Below are 22,424 nucleotides of genomic sequence, written 5' to 3' on the forward strand. Positions count from 1 at the left end.
TCCCCAGACTGCCAATGACGGCGTTAAGGGCACAGAAACAGAGAAGTAAAATATTGAGTTGTCTAGTCCCTATCCTCCCTGCTAGTGCAGGATTGTCCCTTACTGTATTTTTTGTTGTTGTTCTTTTTGTGTCTCTAGGCACTCCAGCTTGCCTGCACGGCCAGGGAATTCTGTAGTTCCAAGGCATTAGCAGGACTTCAGGGGAAATCACAGCTTAGTCATGGAAATTTTTGATAAAATCAGATACCGTCAGCATTTGAGATGTCCGTGACTTTTCCTTTGTCACCTCCTTGCCCTCAGCCTCCCACAGTTCCCTCTACTCCCAGGGGGGCTCAGCTCTGTCAGCAACAGAGCAACTCACCCATTTCCTCGGGCTCGGCTTTGCTGGTAACTCAGACGTGGATGATGTTTGGCTGTTAAATAAAAAACCCCTAACTAGGTCTTTAGCGCAGAAATCAAAGCCCTGAGTAAACTTCTGTTCCAGGCATTAGCCCTCAGGTGCTGATGTCCTGGCTAAGGAGATGACGCTTACTTATTTGAATCTCAGCTCTTGGCAAGTTCATGTTGATTTTCTGGAAATGTCTCTCTTCTGTCATCAGGCATTTCCCATAACTCAACTCACGTGTCCCTTCGTTCCCCTCTCCCTGCAGGACGCCTCCATCGCGCATCGATTCCACGTGATGAGAGAAAAGCACCCTGAGAAATTCAACAGCAGGTAAACCCTTTGGCCATTCCATTGTGATGCTGGTGGAAGCATTCCCCACCAGCTACGGGAGGAGGGGGGAGGAGGAAGTCCTGCATTGGACCAATCTTGCTTTAAGGACTTGTCTTGCAGGGAGCACAAAATCCAACTGTCTAGGCTTCTGTTACCACCATGGTCCTGGGAACTGGATAGGGGTGGTGGGCATAATAGGCCAGGGAGGCTCCCAAACAGCCACCACCCCACTGTCTCAGAAAGCACAGATGCCTGGGCTGTGGCCTTGCTTGCGCTCCGCCCCAGGGCCCCGCTCCCATTCTTCCCCTTTGGCCCCACCTGCGCTGCTCCTCTTCCCACCCCCCTCCGAGGCCTGCCCGCGCTCCGCCCCTTCCCATCCCCGCTCCGCCTCTGCCCTGAGGCCCCCACCGCTCACTGAGTCACATAAGACAAAAGGAGTATGTGAAGCACCCAGGAGCTTTTGGCTGAGGATTGTTTTGAGTAGAGGCACATGGGGCAGGGGGGAGGCAGAAGAGAGAAAAGAGTAAAAAAGACAAGAAGAGAGAGAGAGGCAGAGGCAAGCAGCATCCTGTGAACAAAGTGTGACCCTGGATATAGCTAGAGAGAGAGATTTTGGGTCTGTTGGCTAAAGAAAGTTGGGGCTGCATGCAAGCTAAGAAATTGCTCCCTTTGTTCGTGGGTCCTCCTGCATTCAGAGAAGCAGAATTTTGTACGTTCCTAGTAACTAAACAAGGTGACAGCAAAGAAAACAGCAGCCTCCATCGATGTCTCCTTCTAGCTGGAACATCCCCAGGGCCCCGCACTTTGACTAACCAGTCGGGTTGAAAAGGGGCAACCAGCCCTTGTGGAGAAGGCAGTAAGAAGAGGGGCTTTGCCATATGCTTCAAAGGTTAAGATCTGGGCTTTGGTGGTGAGCCATGACAGACTTAATCCAACCTGGCTGTAAAATAGAAACAACAGCAGTGGGAGCGCTTGCGGCCCGGAAGCTGCACCTGGGCTGAGAAAATAAACATTCAGTGCACTGTGATCGAGGCCGTGTTGGGTCTGTCGGTTCACCCATCCTATAGGGCTGGATATTTCAGCCTTCTTGGAAAGGTGCAAGGATTTGGCTGCAAACCCAGCTACATTCATTCACACTTTACAATTAGCTCCAAACTCCGGGGCTAGCAAGAGCAGGCTATCCAGCACTGGCAGAGCCACAGGTTGGGACTAGCTCATGTTTCACTTGGAGATTATAAAAATGGCACATGGGCAGCAGGAGCCAGTGGCTTATGATCCGTGCAAGAGACACAGGCGGATCCCCCCCCAGGGCCCTGATTTTCAGAAATTCCTGCTAGAGAAGCATCAAAGAACCTCAGCTCCAGCTTTGGGCTACAGTGCAGAACTCTCTGATCCTGGGGCAGCTCTTTGAAGCACAGCCCGGGGAGTCAAACAAGCCCAGCACACCTTGTCTCTCTGTCCCTCCCCTGCCACCAAGAGCCACCTGAATAACAGTTAGGGAGAACAGGAGCCACTCCCCACCTGCTCAAATCCCAGGCAGCTCAGAAGGAGCTCCAATCAGGCCGTGGTTTTGTTATTTTGGGGCTGCAGTGTGTGGGTGCTGACAGCCTATTCAGCCACTCCTGCTAACCCCACACATCTCATCCCGTTGGAGTCAATGGCCAAATTCTAGTGACTTCCGAGGGCTCCAGATTTGGCCCTTGTAACAGAGGGGATGATCCCTGGGCACTTATTTGGTGAAGACCAATGACTCATAGCCCATGGTGGGTGGCCTGGCCCCTCCAAACTGCAGGTCCCCTGCTCTTTTTCCTACAAGAGATCCAGCACCCACACAGCACTGTGGCCTCACCTAACACCCTCCCCCAGCACGCCCCCAGCCTGAATCTCCTCTCGATTTCTCTTGCTATCTTCCTGCTTCTTCCCAGCAGCCCACCTGGCCTCCATGTTGGCTTCCTCTCTTGGACCCCGGTGCAAGGGAGGCATCAGGTTTAAGGTGGAGCAGGGACCTCCTGGTTCAATGGGATTTTGCAGGGAGCCCCGTCCAGGAGCTGCTGGTGCAATGTGCAAAAGCGCTACCGCCAGATTTTGCTACCGGCTCAGTCGGTGTGAGCCCGCTCAGCCCCAAGCAGCTCTGTCAGGTGGTGGGTTTGAACACCACCCCGGAAAGCGAAGTCATTGCTTTCCCTGGCTGGGGGTGCTGCGTGCGGCATCTGGAGCGAGGGAGCTGAGGAGGTGGCCCCTCTCCTCTCTATTCACTGTTGTCTGACTTGCAGCCCCTCCGCTTCCTTCTCGCAGTGAGGAGCAGCCAGAGCGTGTGTGGCCAGTGGGGGTCTGTGGCTCTCCTCCCCCATTCCCCCTTCTCCCCCCCAGAGATCCAGGGCCAGATTTCCTACTGAAGCACCTAAAGGATGAGGTGGGCTTTTCAGCAGTGCTTGTGCCAGGCGAGGGCTGAGCCCTTCCAGCCATGACATGGAGGTACCTAAGACCTAGGCCCTCTCTGTACATGGTTAAAAATGGCCTGTCGGTGACCAGATGTGGCTGGAACAGACTGCCTCCCAAGTGTGTGCCGAGAGGAATCTGTGCCAGGCGGTAGTGCCTTGTGCCGCGTGTGCACTAGGAACCTCCCCAGCTGTAATGGCTCCTGCTGTATGTGGGTAGAACTGGCAGCGAAGGCAGGACTGGACTATGGTCTGCTCAGAAACTGCGGCTGTGCCTTGCTTAGACCAAACCGTCTTCAGCCCCAGCTGCCTGCAATGTATAGTAGCCCTGCATAGGCGGGTTAAACTTGGCCTTTAACATGGCTAGAACATAGTTTGATTTCTAGTCGTGCAAGCAAGGAAAGCCCACCTGCTCACATGGTTTGACTACAACTACTTGTGTAAACAGGGTGCTGTTTTGGTAGGCAGGGCCGGATTTAGGGGCAGGCAACCCAGGCAACCACCTGGGGTGCCAGGCTTGGGGGGCGCTGGAGTTGGGGGGCTGTTTTTGTTGTTTACAGATCCTAGCATGCAAATTGAGCATCTTATATGATAGGGATAAATCATGCATGCAAATTGTGCAGCCAAGTCGTGAAATGGGCTACACATGCAATACAAAATAAGGAATTCAAAAATTTAACAAAGGGTAGGGGAATGCCAAAGACGCTCCTCTCCTGGGGCACCATTTAGTTTAGGGCCAGCCCTGTTGCTAGGGTAGCCAGAACCATAAATGATTTCCATGGATATGTCACAGCCATCTCATCCAGGTGCCTGGAAACTCTGTCAAGCGTCCTCCCTTTTGACAGTGCCAGAAAGCCACATGTCTGCTTTATTGTTATTCCATGGGCATCTGTCACAGTATATCTGGACCCCTGTCCTGTACGTAGCATGAGGCGTGTATTACAGCTAGGTCAGGTACCTGAGCAGAGGTAGCATACGCTTCACTGCAGGTTAGCTACCCTCATAATTACCATGACTTCCAGGTGGGCTTGTACAGCCCAAGCTGAAGCCCATGTGGCTGCAGCTTTACTTAGCCAGTACCTGAACTAGCTAGATCAAATCTAGCTCAGGTACGTCTACACACGATTGTGGTGTTGACATACCCTAAGGGTCACATTCCCAAGTTTTTCTCTGCAACCAGGAGCAGTAGAAACTTGCATCTTTTTTAATACAAGCTGAGATTCTCACACAATCCCCTGACTCCAGGAGCTGGGGCTTTAAGAAAATCACCAAATATTATGAGAGTCATGATAAAACCATGAGAGTTGGCACTGCTGGGAATAGAGCAGAAGCAATGCTCGGTAGTTGGAAAGACAGTAGATTTAAGGGTAATATTTACTTTTCTTTATTCTAATCAAGTTCCTTGTTCAGTGTTAGAATCTGTTGTTTCAGTGATTCTTTATCACTTTCACATAAGAGTTCTGTCACACTGCCCTTTGCATCCATGTGAGTACTAGGTGCGTAATATCAATGAGACATGTAAACCTTCCCAGATCCTTTTGCATGACGACCAGATGGAGTTTTTCACCCTATAGCTGTTCAGCCCATCATATCCAGCCTTGGTTGTCTTCAGCCATGGCCATTCCATATCCTCCTCCATTTGCAAATTGCTCCATTGCGTTCTCTAGTCGTTCTTACTGACGTAGGGCCAGAGTCCCTGCAGCTGGGGAGGGAAGGTGTGAATCACCCTGATGCATTGGCAGGTGAGCAAGATGTGTCCTGCTGTCTCCTTTTCTCTTGGGTTTCCATGGGGCTGGTTGATGGTGCAGGCTGGTTAGAGGATGCACTAACTCATTCCATCTTCCAGCTGCCCTGGCCAAGCCCCATCCCTAGCCAGAGTTCCTCACTCTTCTGAGGGTATGTGCCATCTTTGGGCCCCCAGAACAGAGAGGGGTTTCAGGTGCTTTCCACTGTTGCAACTCCCCTCTTTCCCCCTCTATGGCCAGGGCCTCCACTAGGGTCTCTGCTGAAGCTTTGATTTGTTAGTACGTGGTCTGTTTTCATTAGGTACTAGAATAACGAGTCCCTGTGCCCTGTGTAACATCCCTTCAGGTTAGTATTTGCTGACAGCTATCCTGTCTCCCTCCCTAGACTGAGCATGCCCAGCTTTCTGACCCTTCTGGTGTGCCTGCTTTCTGAACTCTCTGCCAATTGAGCAGTTTTGAAACATGGGCACTGCAGGGAGGCGCCGACTTGCTCAATTGGGTGCTCAAATCAGGAGGCACATTTGGCTCTCTTAAACCTACCAAATCCACCAATTGGATATTGGTGGGACTCCTGGAACTCAGAATTGGGGATGAATGCCAATATCCCAGTAACCATTGCGACAGGTAAATGTAAGTTTCTAAGGCTGCCTGCTGGCCATATCCAGAGAACCAGTTCAGTGGCCAAGTACTCGTTTGGGTGCTTTCATTTAGGCAACAGCCTTTGAAAATAGGGTTCTGTTGTTTGGGAATTCTGAGCCACAGAGCTGTCCCCTGTGCCCCCGATGGCCCTAATTAGTGATAGTGAGACAGCAAGAATTACCTGGCTTGTTCTACACGCAGTCCTATTGATGCAGCCCAATATAGCATGCTCCTTTTTTGCTCTAGCTTTGCATTGCTGACTCACGTATAATCAATCCTCCCCTACAACCTTAGATCCTGGCGTGTGCTGCTGTTTCCTAGCCAGGCACCCCCATTTGCGTTTGGGCCTGTGCCAATGAAAGCATTTTGCATTTGTCTCTAGTGAATCCCATTGATTTTTAGCCACTCTCCCCAAGACCACAGTGTATTTTAATCAAACCCCTGATGCATTTCCCTTCTCTCCCTGCTCCTGCCTTTGTAGCAGCTAATTCAATCAGCTTATTACTACCCTATGATTTACTTGGCTAGCACCCCAAAGCATGCAGGGGACTCTGAAACCATGAAATCACCTTAATCTCTGGTTCAAATGGGCAATGTGTATTTAATTGATATTTCTGTATTTTTGGTCCTTTGCTGCTGGACACTGACCACTCACCCCACTGACAGCTTTGGGGTCTTGCTTTTGGGATCCTCCCTGACCTGCTTGGTCCAGCTCTTTCCTCTATTCAGTTTCCGTTTAACCAAGCTAGCTGCTTCCTTGTGCCTCCATAATCTAGCCCTCGTTGCACCCCGCTGGGCAAAGTGATTCCCGGCCCCGCTCCCAGCCTCTTTTCCATGCTGCCCTCCACCGCTCAAACCCATGTGCCCAGAGCTGGCATGGGACTGGGGAGATGCGCCCCCCTGCTGCCACTATGGGGGCCTCACAACAGGGGTGACGGCCCATGAGGGGCTGGTAGGGTTCCTGACCCATGGGGGAGTGCAGAAAGGGGTGGAGCAGAGAGCCTGCTGGAGGTCTCCTTTGCCTGGCTCTGCTGTACCCCATCCCCTGTTGAAGTGCCTTTCCCCTCAAGAGGAGAGCTGGGGACTGAGAAGAGCTTTTGCCCCACCCCACCTCTGTCCAGGAGGAGCTGAGAGGACCGCTGCCTCTGAGAACCCCTGTTGTGACTGCTGCTGTGTTCTCTAAGTTGTTACTGCAGACCCTGAGTAGTTCTGGAGAAGGCTCGGTGCACTTGACACCCGACTGTCTCTGCACTGCCTGGTTTGGCTGTCAGGGTTTGGAGCTGCTCCTGTGATATGCCAGTCCTGGCCAAAAGAGGAATTCCTGCTCTCCGGGTTTCCACCCCACTGCCTGGCTCAGTGTGAACATGCTTGTCGCGGTGTATGTACACCCCGTCCCACTTTGGGATGGGACAGGGTGGTGATATCACCGCAGTTAGTCTCCCTGGTGGACCTTGGGGTGAACGCGGTACAGCCCAGAGGCCGCGGTCAGGTACAGCAGCCCTTACACTCAGGGCAACACGGCCCAGTGGCCAGAGTCAGTCTAACAACCCCCCAGCCCTAGGACAGTGCAGCCCAGCAGCTAGAGTCCATGTAATCACCCTCAGGGACAGGGCAGGGCGGCTCAGCAGCCAGTGTTCAGCTAGCAACCCTCAGGTTCGGGGCAGTGGCCAGAATTACAGAATTCCCAATGGCCAGAATTACAGCCTAATGGCTACAGTCAATATGGTGGCCCTCGAACACAGGGCAGCACAGGCTAATGACTAAGGTCAATATGGCAGGGAAAAGTGGGGGCCACCACCAGGGGAGTGATGGCCCAAGTAGGGCCCACCCAACTCCACTGGGCCCTGACCCAGGGCCCTAACAGTGACAGCGTGGTCCATCACTGGGTTAGCAGGGAATCCCACCAAAACAAGCTGACCTCACTCTGGTGGGAGATACCATTTGGTCACACACACACCCGGGTCGCTTCCTACCGTAGTTCCAGAAGCTGCTGTCCATGGAGCATCAGGGTCTCCGAGCTCCTCAGCGTGGATGGTCCTCCAGAGCTCCTTGGGTTCCAGGCCTCCAATCCAGGCAAGGGTTGTGGCGGCTCTTCAGCTGGAGCTTCGGTTGAAGGTCCTTCCCCTCTGGCCAACCACCTAGAATGAGCTGGGCTGCTCCCTTTTATACTGAGGCAGCAGTTGGAGTATGCCTGCACGGCCAGCAGGGCGGGTCTTCCACCGCCCATAGTGTGGGGTTAACCCTTTCTTCTCCAGTGCGGGGTATGCACAACCCGTCACAAAGCTCAATGATTCATCTTCTGTATCCAAAGCTGCGTCTGGCATCCCCTCGCCGGCATGAATGCAGGGCTTCAGAAACGTCTCCACTTCTCTACACTTGGGCCTTGCCAGCCGCCCCAACAGCCCATATTCAGTTGGTCTCGGGGCATGTGTATGTATCACATTGGCTGGCCAGCGTCACTCCATGTAACAGTATTCCACTTTTCCTAGGAGACAAGCTTGTGGGCAGGGTCTCAGCAGCAGGCTGGTAGAATTCCCCTGTCAGTGGGGCTGGAGAACCCTGGCCTGAAGGGGAAGGGGTTAGGGATGGAGCCATGTCTCCAGACAAATGTTTTAATGAGTCCTCCCAACTCTGTGTGTTCTGTGTGTCAGGATGAAGAACAAGCTGTGGTATTTTGAATTTGGCACGACTGAAACCTTCGCTGCTACCTGCAAGAAGCTCCACGACTACCTAGAGATCGAGGTGAGCTTCAGCGTACGGTGACCATTTGTCCAAGCGTGGCATTGACAGCGTTCCCATCAGAGTCTCCTCCTGGAGGCTGTGCTCCTGGGAATGAAATGGTGGCTCTCAGACATCTGCCCAATGAGGGACTTCCAGAAGTGGCAGTGAATTGTGGCTGGTAGCAAGCTGAAATCAGAATATTGATTGGCAGAGGGTAACATTTTCAAAAGCACCTTGGTTATTTAGAAACCCAAGACCCATTTTCAAAAGTGGTTTAGGCACTTATGGCCGGATTTCAAAGGGTATTTAAACACCTAAAGATGCAGATAGGTGCCTAGTGAGATTTTCAAAAGCACCTCAGTGCCTAACTTTCATTGGATTGGTTAGACACCAAACCTACTTAAATGCTTTAGAAAACCCCACTAGACACCTATCTGCATCTTCAGGTGTCTAAATACCTTTGACCATCTGGTCGTAAGTGCCTGCCACTTTTGAAAATGGGACTTAGGGTCCTAAGTCACTGAGATGTTTTCGATAATTTTACCCGTAGGTTCCTGTAAGTGATTTTGAAAATGTTACCCATCGATGCAGGTATCTGACCATACAGACCTGCCTCCATTTTTGTTTCCCTAAAGTATCGTTTCAGAGCAAAGGCAGGTATCTGATCTCAAGCAATGCACCATTGTTACATTCAATAAGTAGACTGCAAACTCTTTGGGGCAGGCAGCATTTCTTCCTCTGCGGTTGTATAGCACCCAGCAGAATGGGGCCCAGATTCTGACTACGGCCTCTGAGCGTCATGCCAGTGAAAATAATAAATAGCGATCATTAGAGTGTTAGGCCAAGAAAGCCCAACACCTGACCTGAAATATACTGATGTAACTGCAGCTTGAAAATGTTTTAGCATAGTCCCCTGAAACAGTCCTGTCCTCACTAAGTAGTTGGTATGTAAGTAGCGGTGTTCTCCACTGAAAGCAGCTCCATACTCCTGCTTGATTCGCTCAGTGACAGCTCGATCCAGGAGCGATGATGTGACCTCGCTGGGGCGTGATGTCACTAGATATGCTGGGGACGGGGAGGAAGCTGGTTGAAAGGAGCAGGCTTCTGCTGACGTCCAGATCTCCTGATTAGCAGCCCAGGGAAAGGAAATGGACAAGACAGCTCAGGAAAATATTTTGGTCAAGTTTGTATATTTGCAAGGTGAATTCTCCTTAAACATATACCAGAGAGCTGGGAGCAGGGCACTTGCCCTAACTGCAGCCAGCTGCGGGAGAACAGAATACTCCTGTTTGTGCCTTGCAGCTGTACTGGAGAGTGGGCCTGGAACAGTCTCTCTCAGTAAACGCTGTGTCCGCACACAGCCGCCTTTTGGCGACATGGAAACAGCCTTTAATTAGAGAAAGGAGGAGGGGGGAGCCACTTGTCAGTGGTTGCTAAGAGCTCTGTCATTTTACAGTTCGCACTGGGGGTTTTGTGCTGTGTTTTTTTGTAAACTTCCTGCTTTCCTTATCTCTGAATAAATGAACCTTTTATTACTTATTCATGAGGGCTAGAAAAAACAGGTCGGTTGCCACAAAGGCTGACTTGGATTTACCATGCAGGCCATGCTGCTTGCAATTTAATTCATGTCCAGCAAAGAAAATCCCAGGAGATCCTAATCTCCCACAGTGTATCTCATCACTTAATTACAATCCGTATAGGAAAGGTTGGGAGGGAACTAAAAGAGGGTGAATAGTATTGCATATGAAATCCTGCACTGCAGACAAGTGTGGGAAGTGGAACCATGGAAAAAGATGCTATAGATAGCAGAGGGCATATGATGGAGGGGCCGGTGTTAGTTAAAGACAGCACCATACATTCAGCCCATCCACAGATGGAGAAATGCATGTGGATTTTACCTCCAGCAGTGGAATTTTCCTCCATCCTCCATGAGGAAATTCTTTCCCCAGCTCTGCCCAGGCAGAGAGAGCAGAACGCCAGTCCCAGGAGTGCCCTCTGGGTCAGGCAGAACTACCTGTAGTGAGCTAGTGGAGGTGGGATCATGGGGACTGTTGGGTATGGGCGGCAGAGGGCAGAAAAGGAACCAATCGGCCCAGAGGATAGGTCTTTGGGAGGGACGCTGCATGGGAGAGAGGTGGTGGAAATCCCCCCTCTCTGCTACCTGACAAACCACCCAGACCCCCTCAAGCACCTGCCCTCATGTCACTGCTGTGGGTGTGGACCAGGTGGAATTCCGAGACCAGCTGGTGCGTATGTGACAACATAGCAGAAGTGGAGGAGCACTCTGAAAGCATGTGCGTCACCTTCTGTGCAGCACTGGTGCTATCGTGGCCAATTAGAGCCTCGCTTTTGTTGAGCAGTGGGACCCAGGGGCCTGCCACACAACTTAGATCCATTGTAATGCAGGATACGTGGCCGGGAGTTGGGGGAGATGCTTTCCTGAGGCTTTGCTCCCCAGCATGGACAAGGGGATGGGTCCTGTCCTCTGATGTCAGTCAAGCAAAGAAGGACCAGTTAGGTGCCAAAGATGGAGCAGAAGGCCCCTCCCCTTTCAGCCCCTCAGCTATGGCTTTGTGGGCCGGGAGGGGGGAGAGGGAAAGAGGACTGTGACTGCAGCTGATGGAGGAGGGCTGGGGTGAAGTGTCCGAAGGGTAGGGATGGTTCACTTTGTGGACAAAGTGAGGGGAGAAAGCTGTGGGCCTGGGCCTCGCGGCTGGGTTCCCACTCTCCTGTGAAAGAGAATTCTGGGTTAGCAAGGGAAGTAATGGTGCCTCCCTGTGTTGCCCAGGGCAGCCAGACCGGGCCAAGTTCATGCCAGCCAGGTATCTTTGGAATAGAAAAGATACAGCAAAAACAGAGACCAAAAGGGAGAATGGAATGATTTTCAAACCTGGAGAGTAAGACACTGCTGTCAAAGAACCACCAAAACACAGCAGCTAGGGTCACTTCACCCCGCCTCCATGTCCCTCCACTGGCCCCTCTCCTCCACCACAGCAAACACAAGCTCCACATCTTGGCCTTTAACACCCTTCTCCATCCAGCCCTCCTCTCCATCCGATCTGCTCACCTGTCGAGCTGTTGGCCCCAGCGGTACCAGCCTGCCTGTCCACTTCTCCCCCGACAATCTCCATGCGCTCTCCCACATCACCAGCCATTCCTGGGGAAAAGTCCCCACAGAAATTCATAAAGCTGCCACCTTGTACTTCTTTAAATCCTATTTTTAAAACATACCTGCCACAAACATACCGGGGGGGAGGGATAGCTCAGTGGTTTGAGCATTGGCCTGCTAAACCCAGCGTTGAGAGTTCAATCCTTGAGGGGCCACTTAGGGATCTGGGGAAAAATCAGTACTTGGTCCTGCTAGTGAAGGCAGGGGGCTGGACTCGATGACCTTTCAAGGTCCCTTCCACTTCTAGGAGATGGGATATCTCCATTTATTTATTTATTTTATTTAATGTGTCTCTACAAATACCTCTCAACTGGGGATGTTGACCAGCTTTTCTGAGATGTTGTGTGCGCTTTATGGCAACTCATCCTCCCATTCTAGCCTCGCCCACTGGTCTGGTGTGTGTCCCCGTTGCCTGCTGGCTGGCATGCAGACTGAGTTCCCTAGGCCCAGCCATGTCTGTACATAGCCCCACAGAATGGGGTCCTGATCCTGGGGTGGGGTTCCTAGCTCTTACTGCAATACAAATACTAAATACTAATGACAACATAGGAATGTGGACTGTAACCCCTCAGTGTAAAAACCTCAGTGAAGGAAGGCAATTTAACCAGCCACACAAGAGGGTAGGACAGAAAGGTGAGCAATAGTTTGTCGTTAAAGAAGGATGTTTAGATGAGATATTAGGAACATTGGGCAGGGGAGTATAGAGTCATAACGTTTAAGGCCAGACGGGTCACCAGATTGTCTAGTGACCTCCTACGTATCACAGGCCATCACCCAGCATCTGCAGGCTAAATCCAGCAACCGGAATTAGACCAAAGTAGTCCAGAGTAATTAGTAAAGGAAAGGTGTGCAAGGCAGCATCGCTAGTGATGGTCAGATTAGCGTCGGTACTGGAGGGGAGTTGATCTGCCAAGATATCACGTTTCTGACTTGATGACCGAGGTGACCCCTTGGTCCCTAGTACTGATCTCTGACTCTGTGACCGGCTGGCCTCCCTGAACTGTTCTGTCAGCCAGCCTGGCAAAATTACAGAGTGAAACTGTTGATCTCTGAGCCACACCTAGGATTTGTGTTTGAAGGTGAGGGAAGATACACACCGCCCCAAACAGGTGGTGGTGCTGCCATGGGATGGGGGGAAAGATTGGGAGGGGAAGGGGTTGTTAAAATCCCAGACTTCTGTTCCGTGTCTCTGAATGTTGTGCGGAAGCCGTGCTGCACAGAGATGCATCCTGTGGTTTGAGATCGGCGCTGTTGATCAGGAGCAAGTGCAGGTATTTCAAGCGCTCCTTCTCTGTCGCAAGCATGGGTGTGTTATGTAAATCGCCGTCCCAGGCAGCAAAGTGTTAACCTAGCAGCATTTTAAGTTGAAATTCCCAGTCCGGCCTCCCTCCAGCTCTGAGGCAACTGCCATGAGGGCAGAGAAATGGCGGTTTTGTTTTGGAAATTGGCATCCGTTATGGGACAGCTCCTGGAAATGAATTTGGTTTTCCCCCAGCTGCACATTTCTACGGCCAGCCTCCCTGCCAGCTGCCCCTTCTCAAAGAGCCCATTGTACCATGCTGGCACACAAACAGAGGAGGGTAAAGGGGGGGGGAACACATTCCCTGCTCGTTGGATGTTCTTCAGTGTGTTGTGTGTGTATGTGGCGTCTGCACCAGGTTCTTAAAGCCAGCACAAACCCACCCAAGTTCTGTTAAGCCCAGCAGAGGATGGGGGTCCTTTCTAATACACCTGTTTTCCCAACCCCATAAAGGCACCGGAGTGTATAGGATTTGGCAGATTACATTCCTTTTGGACTGGGTCACCACCTCCATCCCTTCCCTGTTCGGGCCAGTAATGTTTAGCCTAAAGATAAAAATGGCTTATCTGGTGTCCTTTTCCAGCCATCCAACCTTGCTGCACTCCTGGGTCCATTCCTTCATTTGTTTCATCTGTTCAATGGCTGCTGTATTGAGCCTGTAATCTCCAGAATACCTCTGTTCCTCACTATAGATCTACTGTGAAATAACTGTCAGCTTAGGGGGCCTGTAGTAGTTCCGGGATGGGGCTCGTCCCTTCCAGGGGCGCCTGGGAGCCAGGCCGCCCCGCTACAAAGCTAATAACAGTTCAGAGCTCAGGCCCTTATGCAGGGAGTGAGCACACAAGTAACAGTTCAGGGCTCGGGCCCTTATACAGGGAGTGAGCACACAAGTAACAGTTCAGGGCTCAGGCCCTTATGCAGGGACTGAGCACACATTAACAGCCCCGGCCCTAGATCAGGGCAGGGCAGCAAACCAATAGTCAATCAGCAGCCCAGGCCTTGTAGCAGGGGCTGGGTCAGTTTGTGATAGCCCAGGCCCTAGGTCAGGGCGGGGCAGCAAACAAATGGGCTGTCAGGGGCCCAGGCCCCTTGGACAAGGAGGAGGAGAGACTGCCACCCGGCGCGGGGTGGCAGGGGGGAACACAGGCCCACCCACTCCACTGTGTTCCAGCCCGGGGCCCTATCCGCAGCAGTCCGTCTGCCACGCAGTCAGTGGGGATCCTGACCGCAACACACTGACATGGGTTCGGGGTCTGCTATCCCCGGGCCACTTCCCATCTCCTCCTCCATGGGTACCTGTTCCTCCTGAGTTTCATCTGCTGGGTCGCAGATCATGGGCTCCTCCAGGCCCCGAGCAGCAGGTAGGTTTGTCGCTCCCTCTGGGCCCTCGGCGGGGGGAAGCTCAGACCGCTCCTCAGGATACCGGGCCCTCGGCAGGCTCGGCCAGTCCTCCTCTGGATACCGGGCTCTCGGAGGCTCGGCCCGTCCTCCTCTGGATACCGGGCTCTCGGTCGGCTCAGGCCCGCGGGAGCTCGGGCACCAGCGTCTGTCCTCTCCCGCTGCCGGCCAGCTACTGAGCGCTGTGGCTTGGCCTTTATACTTCCTGTCCCGCCCCTTGACTTCCGGGGGGTGGAGACAGGCGGCGGTGGCTCCGCCCGCTCTGGTGGCTGTTCTGGCTCGTCCCTTCCAGGGGCGCCTGGGAGCCAGGCCGCCCCGCTACAGGGCCTATAGGCCATGTCGACACTAGAGAGTTGTACTGCTTTGACTATACCAGAATCGTCCAAGCAATACACCCCACCCTCAGCATGGACACAGGAATACCTGTAAAAATGTGCTTATCCTGGGATAGCTCATCCCCCCAAGGTATCTTCCTGCATCTTTAGATGCCAGCTGCCTTTGTAAATCTGGCTCTAAATACTCAGCTACCTAAATGAGTGAATACATGAATTAGCAGTTAGGTGCTTGCAACCGAGTTTAGGTAACTAATTACAGACTCACGTACCTAACATTAAAGACCCACACTTGAAAGGCTGGCTAGACACTCTGGGTATGTGTGTGTGCTTTAGTGTTTAATAGCCTTCCTCTTAGCCATCTCCACTCCCAGGATATGTTCACGCCACCCAACGTGGACGTGCTCGTTCCAGACTCAGTACATAGGAGCATCCCAGTGTTCTCTCCCCACATGTCTGTATGTCAGAGGTCCCTCCATGTCCTCTCAGGCTCCTATTCCCTTGTCCATCTCCTGCACTCCAACTCCCACTTCTCAGAAAGACTGGAACAGGAAGGGCCAGTTGCCCAGCTCCATTCGCTCCAATGGAAATGATCTGTGTGACTTGAGTGGAGCTACTTTGAGTTACATCAACTGGGACTGGACCCTTACTGTTCTTCCTGCCCCTAAACAAGCCATATCCTATTGCATCAGCATGTCTTTGGCACTTCCTTTTTCTACCTGCATAGCGTTGCCTGGTGACCTGCAGCTTGGAAGCTTTACAGACCCTAGAAGTCTGCAATTAACCAGACGCAGCATTCAGAAGTTATCATGTTAAAGACCAACAGAGAAATGCCATTGAGTTGAGCGGCATCGAGTCATGGATCAGTACCCCACTGCGCTAGGCACTGTACACGCACTTCGAGATGTTAGAGGATATTTTACTTCTTATTAGTTTCAAAAATATATTGAAGAATGAGTAACTGAAACAAAGCCCCAAAATTCTGAGTTTAGCTTAAAATAAATAAAAAAACATTTCTGGCTTTTCACAATCAAGGGTGAGCTAAAAAAAGAGAAGACTTCCAAGCATTCTGGGGGATAAAAAAGTATTGCATATACAAAGATAAGTGTGTATGTGTGTGTGCATACTGGTATATTCATTTGCAGGCAGATTCACACACATAATCATGTGGTAATATTTAAAATGTCCTAACTTTAGCATGAATTATTGAAAAAATTCCCTTCTGGCCCTGCATTTCTATGATTCTATAAGGGCGGTTGTGGAATCCTCATCATTGGAGGTATTTAAGAACAGGTTACACAAACACTTGCCAGGGACGGTCTAGGTTTACTTGGTCCTGCCACAGCATGGGCAGCTGGGCTAGATGACCTCTTGAGGTCTCTTCCAGCCCTACGTTTATTTCTATGATTCCATGAAAAATAAGGTTGAGGTTCTCACTCAGCAAGAAAAAGAGTCAAAATGCTAGCCACAGAGAATTAGAGAGTTCTTCGTTATCCAACACACATTCTTCTTTGGAAAACACGAAGGACAGAAATTTCCTAGCATCATCAAAATCCAAGAAAAAAAATCACATTTCTGATCCTTGCTCCGCTGTTACTTAGCAGGCAAAAGAACAGATGCTTTAAAGCCTGGGAAATACATTTTGAATGCAAACAAAGATTTTTTCCCCCTACATGCGTGGTAGTTTTAGCAATATCAAGGAAGATATTTACCCTTCTACCTTGAAGAAACCACACCTAATTTTTCCACCTATAAGTCATCAGCTTTCCCAATCAGAAGATGATGTCAGGGTAATAGTATATAGGGGCCACTTCATGGACACCACAGTCCAAGTCTTGTTTTGTTTATAAAATATTCTACCTGCTTGAATGCTGGCAGAGGAATTAAAGTCATTTATACAATTAAAAACTCTATTTACTTGTCCCTCCCTCTAGTCCTTTGGAAAGCCACAAATACCTTTTCGTGTAGTTTTCAAATGTTGCAATTTTTCTATGTAACACAGAGACGCCTCAGTAAGGACTCCAAGTAATGAATGCTTTATTGCTTTCCTAAAGAGGCTCCAAAATTGACAATTTTTTCTTTCACATCTTTAATATTGTTTTCTGCCAAAGTCAACCCAATTTTCCAAATCGCATTTAGAAGAAACAGTATCCAGTCCTCAAAGGAATAAGGCTTTGATGAGCCAAAATATGTCATTCTCTAAGGTACGTTCAAATAATAAGAGAAGAGGCCACAGGAAAAGGTAGCTGAGCAGTGGACGTTTTCTAAGCTGCTGTAGATAGAACATGATGAACTGTGAGCGGTGATTTGAGAAACTGTCCGGTTAGTGACATCACTTCCACTGGAAATTACGTGAAAAAATATCTAATCAGACTTCTCTGGGTTTTTTAAATTTTCATTTAAAATATATAATAAAAAACATCTTGTCGCCAAAAGAAAGAACCAGCTAATGAGAGAGTGTTTCTAGGATGGGAGTTCTTGAATTCTATCAGAGAGTTATATTTGACCCCCTCCACTCCCCGCACCCTACATACAATATTCAAAATAGAAATGCCCGCACAACAACATGAGAGACAAGGCGGGGGAGGTCATATCTTTTATTGGACCAGCTTCTGTTGGTGAGAAAGACAAACTTTCAAGCTTACACAGAGCTCTTCTTCAGGTCCTGAAGAACAACAGACTGACAGAAGTTGGTCCAATAAAAGATATGACCTCACCCACCTTGTCTCTCTGATACCCTGAGACCCACACAGCTACAATAACATAACATGTAAGATTCTGCCAGGTCAGGTGCTTGTATAACATCTGCATCTCCTGACATCTGGGAGAGACGAGGTGATGCTCAGTGCTGACAGCTGCCCCCCACCCAAGTTGGTTTTAAGAAAAGCTGTTTGAAAAATGCTAATTATTTTTCATGAGAAATTTTAAAAAATTGATATTTTTGTTTTCATCAAAATGTCCTGCAAATGTTTTTGGGGATTTCAAAAGACCACAACAGAAAACTTGGAGCGGGGGTCAGAATTTCTGTTTTCAGTTACATTTTTCAGTTTGGGGCAAAATGTTTCCTGGCCTCGTTGACATGTTTCCATGAAATGGAAATTACTCTGTGAAAAATGTTGTTTGACAAAAAGCCCTTTTCACGGAAATTACATATTGCGGGGAATTGTTTTGACGGGCTCTAGCGTTAAGCTGTTTAGGGCTTGGGGTTTGTGTGTAATGGAGATCACCTTCATATGGGGTCAGATCCCCGTGATGCTGAGATCAAAGGTGCTGCCCCGCTGGCACTGGCAGGGCATTCTCAAGGAAGGGCCCTCCACTCTGAATTCCCTTCCCTTGACTTAATCCACGACAACCTGACTCTGTTGGTCTTCAGGGCACAATGCAAAGTCTGGGTGTTTCCCCAGGTTTTCCATAAGGGAGTGACTGAGCAGGGACTCATTGTTTGCAAGGCAGGCCCTGTAGCGGACGTTGTGCCAGTTTCAGTTTAATGGATGAGCTGTATTTCCTGTCCATTCCATATGCCTCTAGCAGTTCTGAACAGCACATGGAATACATTCAAAGACTAACAAAATGCGCTACCTGCCTATCAGCCCCAGGGCTGGGAAGAAAAACAGACATTGTTTGTGAAGGGGCTGCATGCGGCCTGGTCTGAACGCTTCCTGCACGCAGAGTACACCCGGTGGAAAGACCAATGTGCGGCACAAGTCGCCACTGGCCTCTCTGAGGGTAGGATTCCCAGGCTGTTTCCATGGGGCGGGGCTGGTACCCAGAGCAGACCCCCTGTGTGCTGCCTGCTCCCCAAGTGGCAGCCTGAACTTTTTGTATCCCAGCCTGGGCAGTCTGTGTGTGCAGGCCAGAGATCAGCAGCTCTGTCCTCTGGCTCCAGTTCAGCAAAGCACTGAGGCATGTGCCTAACTCGAACCACACAAGTAGCCCTGTTGCCATCCATGGGTTTTCTCATGTGCTTAAAGCTAAACACGTGCTCAGATACCTGTACCTTGCTGAATCAGGGCCAAACATCGCGTGCCATGAATACACTGTTCTGTTCACTGTCCTCTGCCCTCCACACTGCTGGGCCTCACCACCCAGCCAGAGCCAGGTCATGGAAATCACTAGCCATTCAGATGAAAATGGCTCCTCTTCTCTCCCCCACCCCCAAAGAGACATGCCTCCCCATCTCACAGTCATGGAGCGTAAGGCCAGAAGGGATCAGCTGGTCTGATCTCCTGTATGTCACAGGCCATTGTGTTTCAACCTGAACGCCCCTGCATCGAGCCCAGCCACTTGTGTCTGACTATCATGTCCTCCAGAAAGGCAGCGGTGCTATTTCAAGGGACTGATGTGATTTTTCCATTTGCCACATAACAACTCAGTGCTTTGATGAATGCTGTGTGGTTGCCTGATTTTGGGCTCTCTGCTTTACACTTCTGTCAGTGCCTGTAGCCGCGCACGGTAGATCAGGATGTCCGGACCATTTCCTGGTGGTGTTCCTGGCATGCGGGACCTCGCCAGTTCTCCTAGCCTTGGCCTTCTCTGGAGTTCTGGGGAAGTGGACATGCCTCTGCAAGCCCAGCTCCTGGGAGCTCTGCATCTATCCCTTCTTTGTGTCACTGTTGTGTACCCACAGGCCCCACCCAATCAGGGCGCTGGGCTGTGTCCGTAACCCGGGGTGTCAGTCAGTGTCTAATGCCTGACCATGCCTGTCTCTTTGCAGTGTGATGGAACGCTCCTGGACCTGAGCAGTACCTCACTGGAGGGCATCGCCGTCCTCAACATCCCCAGCATGTATGGCGGCTCCAATCTCTGGGGTGAGACCAAGAGACAGCGCAGCTATAACCGGATGAGCAAGAAAGTGCCCGAAAAGTTGCACTCCACGGTGGTCACTGATGCCAAGGAACTCAAGTTCTGCGTCCAAGGTGAGCTGCGAATGCCATCACTCCCAGTGCATGGAGAGGCTGGGGGATGGGAGGCGGTAGGGCTCGATAAAGCACAGAGCGGGGATAACTGAACTGTGCATGTATCTCTGTAGGCGCTTTGGTCATGGCTTAAAACAGGAGAGTGAGAGAAGGTTCCCAACAATATGTTTTACGGCCGAGAGTGGTTCTTTCATGAACATTTAACTGGCCCAGAACAGAGGTAAATCCACACTGCCCTCATCCCACCTCCTTCCCTTCTGTCCATGACACCCAAAAATCTTTGTCCATTTACCAACCCTTTGGGCATTGGAAAGCCCTGGAGAATGGTCAAAAGATGGTTCCTTTGACTATCCTGACGTGGCCCCATGTATACAATGGCATTAATACTCCTGCCTTTCTCCAACTCAAGGACCATCTCTCCCTATGTCTACAAAGGGAGCAGGTGGGTTATCCCCCCTTCCCCTCAGTGTGGGTGGGTGGTGAATAGAGTGCCCTGGGTGTGAATGGGGGCAGGACCAGCTGTGAGTGAACCTCAACCTGCATTGCCAGCCAGCCAGGGTGCTGTGGAGCAGAGCAGAGCAAGTGGGGGATTGGTTAGCGATAACCCAGTGGATGGTGTGGGGATTATTGGACACAGATCTCAGTTAGGTCAGTGTAAGACTCAGGGCCTGGTGTCTGTGTCTAGGCTCTGTCTGAGGAGGCTGTTTGCTGATTGCTCTGCACGGGGAGTAGTGGGGAGCTGTCAATGATGCCTTCCCAGGCACTGTAGGATGACCAGGTGTCCAGTTTTTGACCAGAACACCCGGTCGAAAATGGACCCTGGCAGCTCCGGAGAGCACCACTGACCGGGCTGTTAAAAGTCCAGTTGTCGGTGCTGCAGAGCTAAGGCAGGCTCCCTACCTGTCCTGGCTCTGCGCTGCGCCCTGGAAGGGCCAGCATGTCCGGCTCCTAGTTGAGGGGGCCACAGGGCTCCGCTTGCTGCCCCTGCCCTGATCACGAGCTCTGCACTCCCATTGGCCAGGAACTGCGGCCAATGGGAGCTGCGGGTGCGGTGCCTGCGGGTGAGAGCAGCACGCAGAGCCGCCTGCCGCGCCTCCGCCTAGGATCTGGACCGGCTGGCCACTTCCGGGGCACATTGTGAAGCCAAGACAGGCAGGGAGCCTGCCTTAGCCTCACTGCGCCACTGACCAGGAGCCGCCAGAGGTAAGCCTGTGCCCCAACCCCGAGCCCCCTCCCCCACCCTGAACTCCTCTCCCCCAGCCTGGAGCCCCCTCCTGCACCCCAAACCCCTCATCCCCAGCCCTACCCCAGAGCCCACATCCCCAGCAAGAGGCCTCAACCCCCTGCACCCCAACCCCCTGTCCCAGTCTGGAGCCCCCTCTCACACCCAGAACCCCTCTGCCCCAGCCTGGAGCCCCCTCCTGTACCCCAAAGCCCCAGCCCCACCTCAGAGCCCGCACCCCCAGTCAGAGCCCTCACCCCCTCCCACACCCCAACCACCTGCCGCCTTCTGCACCCTGAGCCCCTCATTTCTGGCTCCACCCCGGAGCCCGCACACCCAGTTAGAGCTCTCACCCCTTCCCGTACCCCAACCCCCTGCCTCAGCCCATGAAAGTGAGTGAGGGTGGGGGAGAGCAAGCCACCGAGGGAGGGGGAATATAGTGAGTTGGGGGGCAGGGCCTCGGGGAAGGGGCAGGGCAGGAATGTGGCCTCAGGGAAGTCGGGGGGCTAGGGTGTTCGGTTTTGTGTAATTAGAAGGTTGGCAACCCTAAGGCACTGGCTGGGGCTTCCTGGCTTGTTTCCTCCTGTTGTCTGTGTGGCGGGGCGGGTGCGGGTCGGGGGCAGCAGAACTGGCCGTGATGGGGCCCCAGGTACAGAGAGAGCTGTCATGGGGCTGGGTTACCGTGAGTTGGTGGTGAAGAGCTCGGGCTGTGCCAGCGAGCCAGGGGCCTGCGGGCGTTCTGGAGCCCCTGAGCTCCGGGCTGTGGGCAGCTGCCCTCCAGAGCAGAGGGAGGTGATTATTAACATGATCAGTTGAGGCACAGGTGCAGGGTTCTTGTGGGGAGGGGAGCGCTCGAGGGGGAGGTGCAGCCTGCCGTGGGGCTGCGTCCTGGCAGCATGGGAGGGGGCAGGAGGAGAATGTGAGGTGCTGCCTGGCTCTTCAAAAGTCTGACCCCAGAGGGCAAGGGCTGGGGCGTTCTTGGCAGTGCCCTGGGAGGCCAGAATTCCTCTCCCTGCTGGTGGAGTCTCGCTGAGGGATGGAGGTGGTAGCTGCTGGCTGCTGTTGCTGGAGCAGTCATTGCTGCTTCGAGGGGAAAAGATGGGAATGAAACTGTGGAGCTCATCCTGTTACACTCCCTCGAAGCCCCTACTGCAGCATGGCCAGCTCTGGCATCTGCACGTTTCACGATAGCTGGTGGTTTTCTGCAAGCCCCAACTCCTAGAGTCAGGTGATTGTGTGAGAATCTCAGCTGGCCTTTCTAGCCCTCCTGGTTGAAAAGAAAACCTTTTGAGGGCATGAGCTGAGGGCGACCTAGCAGCTCAGAGACCAGAAGACAGAGAAACAACTTTTACTGTGATTTAAACTCTCATAATTTCTAAGCCAATCTCATAATTTCTGGGCCCTGACTCAGGACTTTTGCATGCTTGGGGTTGGCACTACTGTGGGGGACTTGCAGGGCCGGCTCTGGCTTTTTTGCCACCCTATGCAAAAAAGCCACCCGCCGCCCCCCCCCACCCCCCACCAGCGTGGCAGGGGAGGGCGCCAAGCAATCCCCCACCAGCCAGAGCGCCAGGAGGAGGGCGGGGAGCCCGGCCGGGGCTCTCCGCTCTCCCCGGCGGCCAGAGCGCCGGGAGCAGGGCGGGGAGCCCGACCGGGGCTCTCCGCTCTCCCCGGCGGCCAGAGCGCCGGGAGCAGGGCGGGGAGCCCGACCGGGGCTCTCCGCTCTCCCCGGCGGCCAGAGCACCGGGAGCAGGGTGGAGAGCCCGCCGAGGGGAGGGCGGAGAGCCCCCGGCGGCAGGAGCGCCCCGCCGCGCCGCCCCCCTCCAGGC

The 22,424-nt window shown here is 52.2% G+C and overlaps 1 protein-coding gene across 8 annotated transcripts in view; it reads left to right on the forward strand.

Annotated features, from left to right (window-relative positions):
• Nucleotides 1-22,424, forward strand: part of DGKG (diacylglycerol kinase gamma) — a 132,559-nt gene that overhangs the window by 82,229 nt on the left and 27,906 nt on the right. For 7 of the 8 annotated variants that reach the window (XM_034781014.1, XM_034781021.1, XM_034781018.1 and 4 more), the window contains 3 exons: nucleotides 651-715; nucleotides 8,189-8,279; nucleotides 19,172-19,373. In XM_034781014.1, coding sequence (XP_034636905.1) covers nucleotides 651-715; nucleotides 8,189-8,279; nucleotides 19,172-19,373 — 358 coding nt within the window. Of the gene's footprint in view, nucleotides 1-650; nucleotides 716-8,188; nucleotides 8,280-19,171; nucleotides 19,374-19,486; nucleotides 19,594-22,424 lie in introns of all 8 variants that reach the window. The other variant, XR_004647046.1, reaches the window with a different exon arrangement.

The sequence above is a fragment of the Trachemys scripta genome, chromosome 9 (genome assembly GCF_013100865.1).
Source record: "Trachemys scripta elegans isolate TJP31775 chromosome 9, CAS_Tse_1.0, whole genome shotgun sequence".
In the NCBI taxonomy this organism is placed as follows: domain Eukaryota; kingdom Metazoa; phylum Chordata; order Testudines; family Emydidae; genus Trachemys; species Trachemys scripta.